Genomic DNA, 19123 nt, shown 5'->3' with positions numbered 1-19123 from the left:
CCAGACAGGAGGCTCTGGAACATCTTGGCTTGCTGTCAATGGCAGAATATAGTTCTCTGTAAAAATGGATCAAAATGAATGTCTTACTCTTCTCAATCTAGTGGCTTTGAATGATCCGATATTAATGTGTAGCACATCATCGGACTAAATCTAAATTATAAACTGTGGAGAGCATACCTCCATCAAACTCAGTGATTTTACCAGATCCAGCTGTTGCAGCAGGTTTCATTGTCCTGTTCAAAAAGTGTTGCAAAATTGGCAATTTGGCACTAGAGCACGTGTCAAACTCATTCCACGACGGGCGGAGTGTCTACGGGGTTTTCCCCTCCTCCTTCGTACTTGATTGATGAATTAAGGTCACTAATTAGTAATGAACTCTCCTCACCTGGTTGTCTAGGACTTCATTGAAAGGAAAAAACAAAAACGTGCAGACACTCGGCCTTCCGTGAAATGAGTTTGACACAGCTGCACTGGAGCGTTCAGAAACCTTTACTGAATTTAGTCAAACAGAAAACACCTAAAAGCTCATTTTCAAAATCGATAGAAAAAATGTCATCTGGATTTTTAGCATTTAAAGAAATAAAGTAACTCCTAAGGCAAATAAAAATCCACCTAATCATATTTCTGATCCATACACATGAAACGGTGATATACCTACACAAGCTTACACACACACACACACACACACACACATACATACACACACCTATACACGTACTGTACACACACACACCTACACACGTACTGTATACACACACACACCTACACACGTACTGTACACACACACACACCTACACACGCTTACACACACACACACACACCTACTGTACACACACACACACTTACACGTACTGTACACACACACACACCTACACATGTACTGTACACACACACACACCTACACACGTACTGTACACACATACACACCTACACACGTACTGTACACACACACACACCTACACACGTACTGTACACACCTACACACGTACTGTTACACACACACACACATCTACACACGTACTGTTACACACACACACACACCTACACACGTACTGTACACACACACACACCTACACACGTACTGTACACACACACACACCTACACACGTACTGTTACACACACACCTACACACGTACTGTACACACACACACACCTACACACGTACTGTTACACACACACACACCTACACACGTACTGTACATACACACACACCTACACACGTACTGTACACACACACACACCTACACACGTACTGTACACACACACACACACACACACCTACACACGTACTGTACACACATACACACTTTGTACCAGAGTTCACATTGCATTACAGTAAACATAAAACTGCTGTTTAATTTTGATGATATTCTTTCATTGAGGCGGCAATTCTATCAGCTTCAACCAAAAGAACATCCCTCTCTTTTCTCCATCTCTTTTTGCCATAAATGGTTCCCGCACATCACTTCTGTAGTCTTTTTTTAGGGGGAAATATATTATATCTTCATCTGAATACCAGCATTTCATATCACAATGTGTTTTTCAACCTCTCCATGGTTGGTTGGTCTGTCCATCTGTCGGTTGGTTGGTTGGCTGATCGTTCAGTATGTAGTTCATTGAGTCTTTGCAGTCTCTATAAAGATTAGTTGTGTCTGTAGAATGACAGATCTCTGACTGGATCATTTTAGACCCCGACGGGAATCATCAGTAATGTCTTGAGTTGCTCCCTTTTCACTTTGCAAAATGCTCATGATAATGTCTGGAATGGAGTGAATGGAACAGTATCAAACCCATGAAAACCATGTTGTTGATACCAGTCCATGTACTCCATCCCAGACATTATTATGAGCCGTTCTCCCCTCAACAGCCTCCACTGATTTGAATGTATGGATATGTGTGTGTATATGAGTGTAGGTGTCTGTGTACTGTACACAGTATCTCAGTCCTTCCCAGGCCCGTCACACATCTCAGACACAGATCTCTATAGGCGTAGCCGCCAGTATGCGTCCGGGGGGCTGGTTGCTGTTGCTGTCTCTGGGCATGCGGTCATAGCTGTTAGTCGAGGGCACAGAGCTGGTGGTAGAAACAGACACAAAATGGTGTCCTCCACCTGACTCCGTCATCCCTGCATTTGTCCCCCCAGTGCCCCTCTCCACAGACACCGGAGGAGAAAGAGGAGACAGAGTCTGCTGCTTCATCCTCTCAACCAGCATCTCCTCATCCTCTTCTCCAGACGAGGACGATGTACTGCTCCCGTCTCCCTCCACCCTCACCCCTCCTCTCTCCCTCTCTCTCTCTCCGCCCCCTCCTCCGTTCCCGTTGCTGTCTCCATCCAGCATCCAGCTGTGGCTGAAGTAGCCAAACACCTCTTTGACGGAGCAGCGTCGGTCCTGCTCCACAGAGAGGAGCCTGCGGAACATGCGGAGCGCCTGCTCTGTGAAGCGGCGCCACTGCGAGGGCACGGTGCCCGTGCGCCGTCTCTGCCAGCGTGTGAACTCCTGGTAGAAGGAGTCGGAGGGCAGGGCCTTCTCCCAGGGGAAGTTACCGGTCAACATGCAGAAGAGGAGAACGCCAAAGGCCCACACATCCGTGCTGTAGTCCACGCTGAAGCCCTCGTGGCGAGACGTGTCGCACAGCTCCGGAGCCGTGTAGGGGATGGTACCGCTCACCTGGAAGAAATAATATGTGTTTCTTGACGAGGAAGATTTCATTCTTCATTAAAGTTTTTCTCCCATGAGGTCTGGTCTCTTTTATGACATACTTGGTAGGTTCTGCATCTCAAACGACAGCCTATTTATCATACAGTTCACTACCTTTTCGTCTTTTTAAATAAAGCTCCTTGTGATTTGACCTCTAGCCACTCACCCGTTTGACCGGTGAGCCAGCGCGGCGCGTCATGCCGAAGTCGGACAGTTTGACCTTGCGGCACTCGCGGTCAAAGATGAGGATGTTCTCGGGCTTGACGTCACGGTGCACCAACTTCTTACAGTGAAGGTAGTCCAGGGCGATGGCAACCTGGTGCACACAGCGCTTAGCAACCGTCTCCGGGAGACCCACCTGGATGGTGAGGGGCGGAGATTATGAAACAATATAAACCTAAAAGACGTCTGTAATGACAACCACTATAAACGTGCTTACGAAGCATTCTTCACTGGAACCTTACAAGCAATGTGACATAAGCAATGTGACATAAGCAATGTGACATAAGCAATGTGGCATAAGCAATGTGACATAAGCAATGTGACATAAGCAATGTGACATAAGCAATGTGACATAAGCAATGTGACAAGCTATTATAAACTGTCATTGTACATCATTTAGAGTCCGTAATAGTTAAAATAACCCTAGAACAGAACCTCTCTCTCTCTCTCTCTCTCTCTCTCTCTCCATCTCTCTCTCTCTCTCTCTCTCTCTCTCTCTCTCTCTCTCTCTCTCTCTCTCTCTGTCTCTCTCTCTGTCTCTGTCTCTCTCTCTCTCTCTCTCTCTCTCTCTCTCTCTCTCTCTCTCTCTCTCTCTCTCTCTCTCTCTCTCTCTCTCTCTCTCTCTCTCTCTCTGTCTCTCTCTCTCCAGCTCTCTCTCTCTCTGTCTCTCTCTCTGTCTCTGTCTCTCTCTCTGCTCTCTCTCTCTCTCTCTCTCTCTCTGTCTCTGTCTCTCTCTCTCCAGCTCTCTCTCTCTCTCTCTCAGCTCTCTCTCTCTCCTCTCTCTCTCTCTCTCTCTCTCTCTCTCTCTCTGTCTCTCTCTCTGTCTCTCTCTCTCTCTCTCTCTCTCTCTCTCTCCAGCTCTCTCTCTCTCTCTGTCTCTCTCTCTCTCTCTGTCTCTCTCTCTCTCTCTGTCTCTCTCTCTCTCTCCAGCTCTCTCTCTCTCTGTCTCTCTCTCTGTCTCTCTCTCTCTCTCTCTCTCTCTCTCTCTCTCTCTCTCTCTCTCTCTCTCTCTCTCTCCAGTCTCTCTCTCTGTCTGTCTCTGTCTGTGTGTGTACCTGTGGAGGGATGATGTGGAGGGATGATGTCGAAGAGGTCCCCGGACAGGGCATACTCCTGGGCGAACACGTAGTAGTCGTCAGTCTCGAAGGCGATCCCAAACATGTTAATGATGAAGGGACAGGGAGAGAGGTAGAGAGAGATGCTGTACTCCCTCAGGAACGACTTCAGCTTGGTCGTCTTCTTCCTCAGGAACTTCAGGGCCATCTTGGTGCCTGAGGGGCAAAACAACATGGGAGTGATGAATGATTATAATGGTTGATCATGCTACACACAAGTAATCCTGCAGAGCTGGACCAGTGAATGATCCTGTTAAATGTGTGTATCCTCAAGATCAAGTCTAGTGTGTGTGTGTGTGTGTCCTCCACACCTCTGATCTTGTGTATGACCAGGTCCACCTTGCCGTAAGTGCCCTTGCCAAGCTCCCTGATGACCTCATAATACTTGTTGACCTCTAACCTCTCCAGGTTCTGTGCTGCGATCAGCTGCAGCTCCTCCAGAATGTCCATGTTGCCACGGGAACCCAGCGGAGACGAACTCATACTGGGGACCGGGTTAGGGGACGGACAAGAACAGGGGGACAGGTTTAGGGGACGGACTCACGGGCAGGACAAGAGTGGTGGCTAACGGCTTGTGTCACTGGAGAGAAGGAGAGAGAAATAGAAACAGAAAAACATTGTGTTAGTTGAAATGAAAACATACAGACATTTATCAGTCAATACTAAAACATCTGAACTCTTCTTTGTGTCTCTTTTTGTAATAAATAAATATGAAATAAACAGAAAAGCTGCAGACGCAAACAAACACACAGCAGCCTATCTCCAACCTACTGCAGTGTGATTATTCTCACAGAGGAAGTTGTTATTTTCAAAACTGCAGCGTTTTACGATCCAGAACACTCTGACCTATCCCTTTGACTATAGATACAGAGACACACACACACACACACACACACACACACACACACACACACACACACACACACACACACACAACAGTACATTCAGAAAATATTCCGACCCCTTCCCTTTCTTCCACACACAGTTGCGTTACAGCTTTATTCTAAAATTGATGTTTTTCTTCATCGATCTACACCCAATACCCCATAATGACATCACAATACCCCATAATGACATCACAATACCCCATAATGACATCACAATACCCCATAATGACAAAGAGAAAACAGGCTTTTAGAAATTCTATAAAAATAAATATAAAAAACATTGTTTGCATAAGTATTCAGACTCTTTGCTATGAGACTTGAAATTGAGCTCAGGTGCATCCTGTTTCCATTGATCATCCCTGAGATGTTTCTATAACCATTATTCCTCCTCCACCAAACTTTACATTGGCACTATGGAAGAACTTGACTGGCCTGCACAGAGCCCTGACCTCAACCCCACCGAACACCTTTGGGATGAATTGGAAGGCCGACTGCAAGCCAGGCCTCATCTCCCAACATCAGGACCCAACCTCACTAATGCTCTTGTGGTTGAATGGAAGCAAGTCCCCGCAGCAATGTTCCAAAATCTAGTGGAAAGCCTTCCCAGAAGAGTGGAGGCTGTTATAGCAGCAAAGGGGGGACCAACTCCATATTAATGCCCATGATTTAGGAATGAGATGTTGGACGAGCAGGTGTCCACATACTTTTGGTCAAATAGTGTATCTTCATTTATTGTTCTGATTTGTATTGATTTATTCTGCTGCAATAAGAACTCAGTGTTATAATAATCTAATACTATCACAGTGTCCCTCTCTGTTCCTATAATAATATAACACTATCACAGTGTCCCTCTCTGTTCCTATAATAATCTAATACTATCACAGTGTTTTTCTACTAAAGGTGTAATGCTTTTAATGTCTTAAAGTGAGTCATGTTTTTGTCAGTATTCAATGATGGGGTTATTTTTTTAAACCCTTTTTTTGTCCCTCTCTGTTCCTATAATAATATAACACTATCACAGTGTCCCTCCCTGTTCTTATAGTATCATATTATTATCTCAGTGTCCCTCCCTGTTCCTATAATAATCTAATACTATCACAGTGTCCCTCTCTGTTCCTATTATAATCTAATACTATCACAGTGTCCCTCTCTGTTCCTATTATAATCTAATACTATCACAGTGTCCCTCCCTGTTCCTATAATAATCTAATACTATCACAGTGTCCCTCCCTGTTCCTATAATAATATAATACTATACACAGTGTCCCTCCCTGTTCCTATAATACCATCTCAGTGTCCCTCCCTGTTCCCATAATACTATAATACTATTTCAGTGTCCCTCCCTGTTCCTATAATACTATCTCAGTGTCCCTCCCTGTTCTTATAATATTATCTCAGTGTCCCTCCCTGTTCCTATAATACTATCTCAGTGTCCCTCCCTGTTCTTATAATACTATTTCAGTGTCCCTTCCTGTTCTTATAATACTATATTATCTCAGTGCCCCTCCCTGTTCCTATAATACTATCTCAGTGTCCCTCCCTGTTCCTATAATACTATCTCTTCCCCATCAATACATTACCAAAATAAAAACTAAATCTGAATATTATTCAAGTAAAGACAGAGCAATATCCATCTACCACCTTGCTATTCAATAAAGACCCTGTACGCAAGGTAAGTGAAAGTGTGTGTGTGGGTGTGTGTGTGTCACCAGCAGGTGATGAAACATGAGACTGTTTAAGTGATGAATGACTCTCTGTCCCCTCTCTATTTCTCTCTCTCTCTCGCGCGCTCTCTTTCATCTCTCTCTTTCGCTCTCTCTCGCTCTCTTTCATCTCTCTTTCTCTCTCTCTCGCTCTCTTTCATCTCTTTCTCTCTCTCTTTCTCTCTCTCGCGCTCTCTTTCATCTCTCTCTTTCTCTCTCTCGCTCTCTTTTATCTCTCTCTCTCTCTCTCGCTCTCTTTCATCTCTCTCTTTCTCTTTCTCGCTCTCTTTCATCTCTCTCTCTCTCTCTCTCTCACACACAGATCTGAGCTGAGCTTAGCAGGAACTGTAAAGTGAGAAGGCCATTAGTAACTGTCAGAGATCAGAAGAGCTTACTAAGCACCACGGGAGCCAGCGCTGCACAACCATGTATGTGCATGTCTCTCTGTGTCTATGTGTGTGTGTGTGTGTGTGTGTGTGTGTGTGCGTGCGCGCGGGCGGGCGGGCGGCGTGCGTGTGTGTGTATGTGGGGGTGGGGGGATAGGTAGATGGGACTCTCATCATCTAAAATATCACAACAGTGACATCTCTCTGGCACAAGGTCAATCAGTACGTCAGTCTCCAATCAGAATCACTATGTCTCGTACTCTCGCGCTCTCTCTCTCTCTCTCTCTCTCTCTCTCTCTCTCTCTGTCTCTCTCTCTCTCTCTCTCTCTCTCTCTCTCTCTCTCCCTCTGTCTTACACACACAGACACACACACCATCTCTTTAACTCTGGAGGAGGACTTATCCAACAGTACTCTCACCTTAGCACTGTGTTGGCAGCTAGGACAATTATTTACAGGTACTTATGTGGGTATCTGTGTGTGTGTTTGTGTGTGTGTGTGTGTGTGTGTGTGTGTGTGTGTGTGTGTGTGTGTGTGTGTGTGTGTGTGTGTCCCTGTTGTACTTGTATGGAAGCCTCATAGCTGAATGAGTCATCAGGCCTAGCCCAGCTGATCAAAGGGGGCTTATGATGACACACACACACACAGAGACACACACACACATAGAGAGATCCGTGATGAGTCACAATATAGGTCAGACAGACACCATGTTGACGAGAACACAGCCTGCCTTTACTTCAGTATTCAACACCAGCAGGATCTCCTGCTAAAGTAAAGTGTCCTCCTGTATCTAACTAGAGGAAGCTGTGCTTCAGTATTCAACACCAGCAGGATCACCTGCTAAAGTAAAGTGTCCTCCTGTATCTAACTAGAGGGACTCCTGCTAAAGTAAAGTGTCCTCCTGTATCTAACTAGAGGGAGCTGTGCTTCAGTATTCAACACCAGCAGGATCTCCTGCTAAAGTAAAGTGTCCTCCTGTATCTAACTAGAGGGAGCTGTGCTTCAGTATTCAACACCAGGGAAGGTCAAGTACTGTTGTGTCCCTCTGTCTGTCTCTAACTAGGACAGGTGGAAACAACCACTGCTTGGCTGGTGAAGCTCTTCACACCACTGTGGTCAAAGTAGGTGGAGGAAACCATGGTTTAGTGGTTTCTCTCTCTCTCTCTCTCTCTCTCTCTCTCTCTCTCTCTCTCTCTCTCTCTCTCTCTCTCTCTCTCTCTCTCTCTCTCTCTCTCTGTCTCTCTCTCTTCTCTCTCTCTCTCCCTCTCCCTCTCAGCTGTGTGTTGCTGAAAAGCTGACAGCCTCACAGGCAAGGATCAGGAGAGAGAAATAACAAGAGAGACAGACTGTATGTCTCTCTCCAGAAGGGTTGACCACTACAAACTGTCTGTCTCTCCAGAAGTGTCGTCCAATACAGACTGTCTGTCTCTCCAGAAAGGTTGTCCAATACAGACTGTCTGTCTCTCCAGAAGGGTTGTCCACTACAGACTGTCTGTCTCTCCAGAAGGGTTGTCCACGACAAATTGTCTGTCTCTCCAGAAGGGTTGTCCAATACAGACAAATTGTCTGTCTCTCCAGAAGGGTTGTCCAATACAGCCTGTCTGTCTCTCTCCAGAAGGGTTGTCCAATACAAACTGTCTGTCTCTCCAGAAGGGTTGTCCAATACAGACTGTCTGTCTCTCCAGATGGGTTGTCCACTACAAACTGTCTGTCTCTCCAGAAGGGTTGTCCAATACAGACTGTCTGTCTCTCCAGAAGGGTTGTCCAATACAAACTGTCTGTCTCTCCAGAAGGGTTGTCCAATACAAACTGTCTGTCTCTCCAGGAGGGTTGTCCAATACAAACTGTCTGTCTCTCCAGAAGGGTTGTCCAATACAGACTGTCTGTCTTTCTCCAGAAGGGTTGTCCAATACAGTCTGTCTATCTCTCCAGAAGGGTTGTCCAATAGAAACTGTCTGTCTCTCCAGAAGGGTTGTCTACAACAAACTGTCTGTCTCTCCAGAAGGTTTGTCCACGACAAATTGTCTGTCTCTCCAGAAGGGTTGTCCAATACAGCCTGTCTGTCTCTCTCCAGAAGGGTTGTCCACTACAGACTGTCTGTCTCTCCAGAAGGGTTGTCCACGACAGACTGTCTGTCTCTCCAGAAGGGTTGTCCAATACAGACCTGTCTCTGTTGTCCACTACAGACTGTCTGTCTTTCTCCAGAAGGGTTGTCCAATACAGCCTGTCTGTCTCTCTCCAGAAGGGTTGTCCAATACAAACTGTCTGTCTCTCCAGAAGGGTTGTCCAATACAGTCTGTCTATCTCTCCAGAAGGGTTGTCCAATAGAAACTGTCTGTCTCTCCAGAAGGGTTGTCTACAACAAACTGTCTGTCTCTCCAGAAGGTTTGTCCACGACAAACTGTCTGTCTCTCCAGAAGGGTTGTCCACTACAAACTGTCTGTCTCTCTCCAGAAGGGTTGTCCACTACAGACTGTCTGTCTCTCTCCAGAAGGGTTGTCCAATACAGACTGTCTGTCTCTCTCCAGAAGGGTTGTCCAATACAAACGGTCTGTCTCTCCAGAAGGGTTGTCCAATACAAACTGTCTGTCTCTCCAGAAGGGTTGTCCAATACAAACTGTCTGTCTCTCCAGAAGAGTTGTCCACGACAAACTGTCTGTCTCTCCAGAAGGGTTGTCCAATACAGCCTGTCTGTCTCTCTCCAGAAGGGTTGTCCAATACAAACTGTCTGTCTCTCCAGAAGGGTTGTCCAATACAGACTGTCTGTCTCTCCAGAAGGGTTGTCCAATACAAACTGTCTGTCTCTCCAGAAGGTTTGTCCACGACAAACTGTCTGTCTCTCCAGAAGGGTTGTCCACTACAAACTGTCTGTCTCTCTCCAGAAGGGTTGTCCAATACAAACTGTCTGTCTCTCTCCACAGACTGTCTGTCTCTCCAGAAGGGTTGTCCAATACAAACTGTCTGTCTCTCCAGAAGGGTTGTCCAATACAGACTGTCTGTCTCTCCAGAAGGGTTGTCCAATACAAACTGTCTGTCTCTCCAGAAGGGTTGTCCAATACAGACTGTCTGTCTCTCCAGAAGGGTTGTCCAATACAAACTGTCTGTCTCTCCAGAAGGGTTGTCCAATACAAACTGTCTGTCTCTCCAGGAGGGTTGTCCAATACAAACTGTCTGTCTCTCCAGAAGGGTTGTCCAATACAGACTGTCTGTCTTTCTCCAGAAGGGTTGTCCGATACAGTCTGTCTATCTCTCCAGAAGGGTTGTCCAATAGAAACTGTCTGTCTCTCCAGAAGGGTTGTCAACAACAAACTGTCTGTCTCTCCAGAAGGTTTGTCCACGACAAACTGTCTGTCTCTCCAGAAGGGTTGTCCACTACAGACTGTCTGTCTCTCTCCAGAAGGGTTGTCCACTACAGACTGTCTGTCTCTCTCCAGAAGGGTTGTCCAATACAGACTGTCTGTCTCTCTCCAGAAGGGTTGTCCAATACAGACTGTCTGTCTCTCCAGAAGGGTTGTCCACTACAGACTGTCTGTCTCTCCAGAAGGGTTGTCCACTATAGACTGTCTGTCTCTCCAGAAGGGTTGCCCACGACAAACTGTCTGTCTCTCCAGAAGGGTTGTCCAATACAGCCTGTCTGTCTCTCTCCAGAAGGGTTGTCCAATACAAACGGTCTGTCTCTCCAGAAGGGTTGTCCAATACAAACTGTCTGTCTCTCCAGAAGGGTTGTCCAATACAAACTGTCTGTCTCTCCAGAAGAGTTGTCCACGACAAACTGTCTGTCTCTCCAGAAGGGTTGTCCAATACAAACTGTCTGTCTCTCCAGAAGTGTTGTCCTCTCCACTACAGACTGTCTATCTCTCCAGAAGGGTTGTCCAATACAGACTGTCTGTCTCTCCAGAAGGGTTGTCCAATACAAACTGTCTGTCTCTCCAGAAGGGTTGTCCAATACAGACTGTCTGTCTCTCCAGAAGGGTTGTCCAATACAAACTGTCTGTCTCTCCAGAAGGGTTGTCCAATGCAAACTGTCTGTCTCTCCAGGAGGGTTGTCCAATACAAACTGTCTGTCTCTCCAGGAGGGTTGTCTCAGACTGTCTGTCTCTCCAGAAGGGTTGTCCAGAAGGGTTGTCCAATACAGACTGTCTGTCTCTCTCCAGAAGGGTTGTCCAATACTGTCTGTCTCTCCAGACCAATACAGACTGTCTGTCTCTCCAGATGGGTTGTCCACTGTCTGTCTCTCCAGAAGGGTTGTCCACTACAGACTGTCTGTCTCTCCAGAAGGGTTGTCCACTATAGACTGTCTGTCTCTCCAGAAGGGTTGTCCACTACAGACTGTCTGTCTCTCCAGAAGGGTCGTCCACTATAGACTGTCTGTCTCTCCAGAAGGGTTGCCCACGACAAACTGTCTGTCTCTCCAGAAGGGTTGTCCAATACAGCCTGTCTGTCTCTCTCCAGAAGGGTTGTCCAATACAAACGGTCTGTCTCTCCAGAAGGGTTGTCCAATACAAACTGTCTGTCTCTCCAGAAGGGTTGTCCAATACAAACTGTCTGTCTCTCCAGAAGAGTTGTCCACGACAAACTGTCTGTCTCTCCAGAAGGGTTGTCCAATACAAACTGTCTGTCTCTCCAGAAGTGTTGTCCACTACAGACTGTCTATCTCTCCAGAAGGGTTGTCCAATACAGACTGTCTGTCTCTCCAGAAGGGTTGTCCACTACAAACTGTCTGTCTCTCCAGAAGGGTTGTCAAATACAGACTGTCTGTCTCTCCAGAAGGGTTGTCCAATACAAACTGTCTGTCTCTCCAGAAGGGTTGTCCAATGCAAACTGTCTGTCTCTCCAGGAGGGTTGTCCAATACAAACTGTCTGTCTCTCCAGAAGGGTTGTCCAATACAGACTGTCTGTCTTTCTCCAGAAGGGTTGTCCGATACAGTCTGTCTATCTCTCCAGAAGGGTTGTCCAATAGAAACTGTCTGTCTCTCCAGAAGGGTTGTCTACAACAAACTGTCTGTCTCTCCAGAAGGTTTGTCCACGACAAACTGTCTGTCTCTCCAGAAGGGTTGTCCACTACAAACTGTCTGTCTCTCTCCAGAAGGGTTGTCCACTACAGACTGTCTGTCTCTCTCCAGAAGGGTTGTCCAATACAGACTGTCTGTCTCTCTCCAGAAGGGTTGTCCAATACAGACTGTCTGTCTCTCCAGAAGGGTTGTCCACTACAGACTGTCTGTCTCTCCAGAAGGGTTGTCCACTACAGACTGTCTGTCTCTCCAGAAGGGTTGTCCACGACAAACTGTCTGTCTCTCCAGAAGGGTTGTCCAATACAGCCTGTCTGTCTCTCTCCAGAAGGGTTGTCCAATACAAACTGTCTGTCTCTCTCCAGTCTGTCTCTCCAGAAGGGTTGTCCAATACAGACTGTCTGTCTCTCCAGAAGGGTTGTCCAATACAAACTGTCTGTCTCTCCACTCCAGAAGGGTTGTCCAATACAAACTGTCTGTCTCTCCAGGAGGGTTGTCCAATACAAACTGTCTGTCTCTCCAGAAGGGTTGTCCAATACAGACTGTCTGTCTTTCTCCAGAAGGGTTGTCCGATACAGTCTGTCTATCTCTCTGTCTCTCCAGAGAAGGGTTGTCCAATAGAAACTGTCTGTCTCTCCAGAAGGGTTGTCTACAACAAACTGTCTGTCTCTCCAGGAGGGTTGTCCAATACAAACTGTCTGTCTCTCCAAGGTTTGTCCACGACAAACTGTCTGTCTCTCCAGAAGGGTTGTCCACTACAAACTGTCTGTCTCTCTCCAGAAGGGTTGTCCACTACAGACTGTCTGTCTCTCTCCAGAAGGGTTGTCCAATACAGACTGTCTGTCTCTCTCCAGAAGGGTTGTCCAATACAAACTGTCTGTCTCTCCAGAAGGGTTGTCCAATACAGACTGTCTGTCTCTCCAGAAGGGTTGTCCAATACAAACTGTCTGTCTCTCCAGAAGAGTTGTCCACGACAAACTGTCTGTCTCTCCAGAAGGGTTGTCCAATACAGCCTGTCTGTCTCTCTCCAGAAGGGTTGTCCAATACAAACTGTCTGTCTCTCCAGAAGGGTTGTCCAATACAGACTGTCTGTCTCTCCAGAAGGGTTGTCCACTACAAACTGTCTGTCTCTCCAGAAGGGTTGTCCAATACAGACTGTCTGTCTCTCCAGAAGGGTTGTCCAATACAAACTGTCTGTCTCTCCAGAAGGGTTGTCCAATACAAACTGTCTGTCTCTCCAGGAGGGTTGTCCAATACAAACTGTCTGTCTCTCCAGAAGGGTTGTCCAATACAGACTGTCTGTCTTTCTCCAGAAGGGTTGTCCGATACAGTCTGTCTATCTCTCCAGAAGGGTTGTCCAATAGAAACTGTCTGTCTCTCCAGAAGGGTTGTCTACAACAAACTGTCTGTCTCTCCAGAAGGTTTGTCCACGACAAACTGTCTGTCTCTCCAGAAGGGTTGTCCACTACAAACTGTCTGTCTCTCTCCAGAAGGGTTGTCCACTACAGACTGTCTGTCTCTCTCCAGAAGGGTTGTCCAATACAGACTGTCTGTCTCTCTCCAGAAGGGTTGTCCAATACAGACTGTCTGTCTCTCCAGAAGGGTTGTCCACTACAGACTGTCTGTCTCTCCAGAAGGGTTGTCCACTATAGACTGTCTGTCTCTCCAGAAGGGTTGCCCACGACAAACTGTCTGTCTCTCCAGAAGGGTTGTCCAATACAGCCTGTCTGTCTCTCTCCAGAAGGGTTGTCCAATACAAACAGTCTGTCTCTCCAGAAGGGTTGTCCAATACAGACTGTCTGTCTCTCCAGAAGGGTTGTCCAATACAAACTGTCTGTCTCTCCAGAAGGGTTGTCCAATACAAACTGTCTGTCTCTCCAGGAGGGTTGTCCAATACAAACTGTCTGTCTCTCCAGAAGGGTTGTCCAATACAGACTGTCTGTCTTTCTCCAGAAGGGTTGTCCGATACAGTCTGTCTATCTCTCAAGAAGGGTTGTCCAATAGAAACTGTCTGTCTCTCCAGAAGGGTTGTCTACAACAAACTGTCTGTCTCTCCAGAAGGTTTGTCCACGACAAACTGTCTGTCTCTCCAGAAGGGTTGTCCACTACAAACTGTCTGTCTCTCTCCAGAAGGGTTGTCCAATACAGACTGTCTGTCTCTCTCCAGAAGGGTTGTCCAATACAAACGGTCTGTCTCTCCAGAAGTGTTGTCCAATACAAACTGTCTGTCTCTCCAGAAGGGTTGTCCAATACAAACTGTCTGTCTCTCCAGAAGAGTTTTCCACGACAAACTGTCTGTCTCTCCAGAAGGGTTGTCCAATACAAACTGTCTGTCTCTCCAGAAGGGTTGTCCAATACAGCCTGTCTGTCTCTATCCAGAAGGGTTGTCCAATACAAACTGTCTGTCTCTCCAGAAGGGTTGTCCACTACAAACTGTCTGTCTCTCCAGAAGGGTTGTCCAATACAGACTGTCTGTCTCTCCAGAAGGGTTGTCCAATACAAACTGTCTGTCTCTCCAGAAGGGTTGTCCAATACAAACTGTCTGTCTCTCCAGGAGGGTTGTCCAATACAAACTGTCTGTCTCTCCAGAAGGGTTGTCCAATACAGACTGTCTGTCTTTCTCCAGAAGGGTTGTCCGATACAGTCTGTCTATCTCTCCAGAAGGGTTGTCCAATAGAAACTGTCTGTCTCTCCAGAAGGGTTGTCTACAACAAACTGTCTGTCTCTCCAGAAGGTTTGTCCACGACAAACTGTCTGTCTCTCCAGAAGGGTTGTCCACTACAAACTGTCTGTCTCTCTCCAGAAGGGTTGTCCACTACAGACTGTCTGTCTCTCTCCAGAAGGGTAGTCCAATACAGACTGTCTGTCTCTCTCCAGAAGGGTTGTCCAATACAGACTGTCTGTCTCTCCAGAAGGGTTGTCCACTACAGACTGTCTGTCTCTCCAGAAGGGTTGTCCACTATAGACTGCCTGTCTCTCCAGAAGGGTTGCCCACGACAAACTGTCTGTCTCTCCAGAAGGGTTGTCCAATACAGCCTGTCTGTCTCTCTCCAGAAGGGTTGTCCAATACAAACGGTCTGTCTCTCCAGAAGGGTTGTCCAATACAAACTGTCTGTCTCTCCAGAAGGGTTGTCCAATACAAACTGTCTGTCTCTCCAGAAGGGTTGTCCAGTTGTCTCACGACCAAACAAACTGTCTGTCTCTCCAGAAGGGTTGTCCACTACAGACTGTCTATCTCTCCAGAAGGATTGTCCAATAGAAACTGTCTGTCTCTCCAGAAGGGTTGTCTACAACAAACTGTCTGTCTCTCCAGAAGGTTTGTCCACGACAAACTGTCTGTCTCTCCACCACTACAGACTGTCTGTCTCTCCAGAAGGGTTGTCCACTATAGACTGTCTGTCTCTCCCGAAGGGTTGCCCACGACAAACTGTCTGTCTCTCCAGAAGGGTTGTCCAATACAACCTGTCTGTCTCTCTCCAGAAGGGTTGTCCAATACAAACGGTCTGTCTCTCCAGAAGGGTTGTCCTTTACAGACTGTCTGTCTCTCCAGAAGGGTTGTCCACTACAAACTGTCTGTCTCTCCAGAAGGGTTGTCCAATACAGACTGTCTGTCTCTCCAGAAGGGTTGTCCAATACAAACTGTCTGTCTCTCCAGAAGGGTTGTCCAATACAAACTGTCTGTCTCTCCAGGAGGGTTGTCCAATACAAACTGTCTGTCTCTCCAGAAGGGTTGTCCAATACAGACTGTCTGTCTTTCTCCAGAAGGGTTGTCCGATACAGTCTGTCTATCTCTCCAGAAGGGTTGTCCAATAGAAACTGTCTGTCTCTCCAGAAGGGTTGTCTACAACAAACTGTCTGTCTCTCCAGAAGGTTTGTCCACGACAAACTGTCTGTCTCTCCAGAAGGGTTGTCCACTGTCTGTCTCTCCACAAACTGTCTGTCTCTGTCCAGAAGGGTTGTCCACTACAGACTGTCTGTCTCTCTCCAGAAGGGTTGTCCAAGGGTTGTCCAATACAAAAACTGTCTGTCTCTCCAGTTGTCCAATACTGTCTGTCTCTCAAGAAGGGTTGTCCAATACAAACTGTCTGTCTCTCCAGAAGGGTTGTCCAATACAAACTGTCTGTCTCTCCAGAAGGTTGTCCAAGACAAACTGTCTGTCTCTCCAGAAGGGTTGTCCACACAGACTGTCTGTCTCTCCAGAAGGGTTGTCCAATACAAACTGTCTGTCTCTCCAGAAGAGTTGTCCACGACAAACTGTCTGTCTCTCCAGAAGGGTTGTCCAATACAGCCTGTCTGTCTCTGTCTGTCTCTCCAGAAGGGTTGTCCAATACAAACTGTCTGTCTCTCCAGAAGGGTTGTCCAATACAGACTGTCTGTCTCTCCAGAAGGGTTGTCCACTACAAACTGTCTGTCTCTCCAGAAGGGTTGTCCAATACAGACTGTCTGTCTCTCCAGAAGGGTTGTCCAATACAAACTGTCTGTCTCTCCAGAAGGGTTGTCCAATACAAACTGTCTGTCTCTCCAGGAGGGTTGTCCAATACAAACTGTCTGTCTCTCCAGAAGGGTTGTCCAATACAGACTGTCTGTCTTTCTCCAGAAGGGTTGTCCGATACAGTCTGTCTATCTCTCCAGAAGGGTTGTCCAATACAGCCTGTCTGTCTCTCTCCAGAAGGGTTGTCCAATACAAACGGTCTGTCTCTCCAGAAGGGTTGTCCACTACAAACTGTCTGTCTCTCCAGAAGGGTTGTCCAATACAGACTGTCTGTCTCTCCAGAAGGGTTGTCCAATACAAACTGTCTGTCTCTCCAGAAGGGTTGTCCAATACAAACTGTCTGTCTCTCCAGAAGGGTTGTCCAATACAGCCTGTCTGTCTCTCTCCAGAAGGGTTGTCCAATACAAACTGTCTGTCTCTCCAGAAGGGTTGTCCAATACAGACTGTCTGTCTCTCCAGAAGGGTTGTCCACTACAAAGGGTTGTCCACTACAAACTGTCTGTCTCTCCAGAAGGGTTGTCCAATACAGACTGTCTGTCTCTCCAGAAGGGTTGTCCAATACAAACTGTCTGTCTCTCCAGAAGGATTGTCCAATACAAACTGTCTGTCTCTCCAGGAGGGTTGTCCAATACAAACTGTCTGTCTCTCCAGAAGGGTTGTCCAATACAGACTGTCTGTCTTTCTCCAGAAGGGTTGTCCGATACAGTCTGTCTATCTCTCCAGAAGGGTTGTCCAATACAGCCTGTCTGTCTCTCTCCAGAAGGGTTGTCCAATACAAACGGTCTGTCTGTCTCTCCAGAAGGGTTGTCCAAAACAGACGGTCTGTCTCTCCAGAAGGGTTGTCCAATACAAACTGTCTGTCTCTCCAGAAGGGTTGTCCAATACAAACTGTCTGTCTCTCCAGGAGGGTTGTCCAATACAGACTGTCTGTCTCTCTCCAGAAGGGTTGTCCAATACAGACTGTCTGTCTCTCTCCAGAAGGGTTGTCCAATACAGACTGTCTGTCTCTCCAGAAGGGTTGTCCACTACAGACTGTCTGTCTCTCCAGAAGGGTTGTCCACTATAGACTGTCTGTCTCTCCAGAAGGGTTGCCCACGACAAACTGTCTGTCTCTCCAGAAGGGTTGTCCAATACAGCCTGTCTGTCTCTCTCCAGAAGGGTTGTCCAATACAAACGGTCTGTCTCTCCAGAAGGGTTGTCCAATACAGACTGTCTGTCTTTCTCCAGAAGGGTTGTCCGATACAGTCTGTCTATCTCTCCAGAAGGGTTGTCCAATACAGCCTGTCTGTCTCTCTCCAGAAGGGTTGTCCAATACAAACAGTCTGTCTCTCCAGAAGGGTTGTCCAATACAGACTGTCTGTCTCTCCAGAAGGGTTGTCCAATACAAACTGTCTGTCTCTCCAGAAGGGTTGTCCAATACAAACTGTCTGTCTCTCCAGGAGGGTTGTCCAATACAAACTGTCTGTCTCTCCAGAAGGGTTGTCCAATACAGACTGTCTGTCTTTCTCCAGAAGGGTTGTCCGATACAGTCTGTCTATCTCTCCAGAAGGGTTGTCCAATAGAAACTGTCTGTCTCTCCAGAAGGGTTGTCTACAACAAACTGTCTGTCTCTCCAGAAGGTTTGTCCACGACAAACTGTCTGTCTCTCCAGAAGGGTTGTCCACTACAAACTGTCTGTCTCTCTCCAGAAGGGTTGTCCACTACAGACTGTCTGTCTCTCTCCAGAAGGGTTGTCCAATACAGACTGTCTGTCTCTCTCCAGAAGGGTTGTCCAATACAAACGGTCTGTCTCTCCAGAAGGGTTGTCCAATACAAACTGTCTGTCTCTCCAGAAGGGTTGTCCAATACAAACTGTCTGTCTCTCCAGAAGAGTTGTCCACGACAAACTGTCTGTCTCTCCAGAAGGGTTGTCCAATACAGCCTGTCTGTCTCTATCCAGAAGGGTTGTCCAATACAAACTGTCTGTCTCTCCAGAAGGGTTGTCCAATACAGACTGTCTGTCTCTCCAGAAGGGATGTCCACTACAAACTGTCTGTCTCTCCAGAAGGGTTGTCCAATACAGACTGTCTGTCTCTCCAGAAGGGTTGTCCAATACAAACTGTCTGTCTCTCCAGAAGGGTTGTCCAATACAAACTGTCTGTCTCTCCAGGAGGGTTGTCCAATACAAACTGTCTGTCTCTCCAGAAGGGTTGTCCAATACAGACTGTCTGTCTTTCTCCAGAAGGGTTGTCCGATACAGTCTCTCCAGAAGGGTGAATGGTTGTCCAATCTATCTGTCTCTCCAGAAGGGTTGTCCAATAGAAGGGTTGTCCAATACAGACTGTCTGTCTCTCCACTGTCTGTCTCTCCAGAAGGGTTGTCCAATACAAACTGTTGTCCAATATAAACTACAACAAACTGTCTGTCTCTCCAGAAGGTTTGTCCATCCAGACAAACTGTCTGTCTCTCCAGAAGGGTTGTCCACTACAAACTGTCTGTCTCTCTCCAGAAGGGTTGTCCACTACAGACTGTCTGTCTCTCCAGAAGGGTTGTCCAATATCAGAACTGTCTGTCTCTCCAGAAGGGTTGTCTACAACAAACTGTCTGTCTCTCCAGAAGGTTTGTCCAACA

The 19123-nt window shown here is 47.0% G+C and overlaps 1 protein-coding gene across 1 annotated transcript in view; it reads right to left on the bottom strand.

Moving 5' to 3' along the window:
* Positions 1-1923: 1923 nt before the first annotated feature.
* The window catches only part of LOC139367422 (serine/threonine-protein kinase SBK1-like), a 33916-nt gene continuing 16716 nt past the window's right edge, over positions 1924-19123 (bottom strand). Inside the window, exons 2-5 of the mRNA XM_071105629.1 lie at positions 4349-4617; positions 3995-4193; positions 2867-3062; positions 1924-2670 (exon numbers count right to left, since the gene is read on the bottom strand). Of these exons, the coding sequence (XP_070961730.1) occupies positions 1969-2670; positions 2867-3062; positions 3995-4193; positions 4349-4520 (1269 nt within the window). The 5' untranslated portion in view covers positions 4521-4617 and the 3' untranslated portion in view covers positions 1924-1968. The remainder of the gene's footprint in view (positions 2671-2866; positions 3063-3994; positions 4194-4348; positions 4618-19123) is intronic.

This window comes from Oncorhynchus clarkii, chromosome 16 (assembly GCF_045791955.1).
Source record: "Oncorhynchus clarkii lewisi isolate Uvic-CL-2024 chromosome 16, UVic_Ocla_1.0, whole genome shotgun sequence".
NCBI classification, from domain to species: Eukaryota; Metazoa; Chordata; class Actinopteri; order Salmoniformes; family Salmonidae; genus Oncorhynchus; species Oncorhynchus clarkii.
The sequence above is the reverse complement of the archived record's forward strand: the minus strand, read 5'-3'. Positions and strand labels throughout refer to the sequence as shown.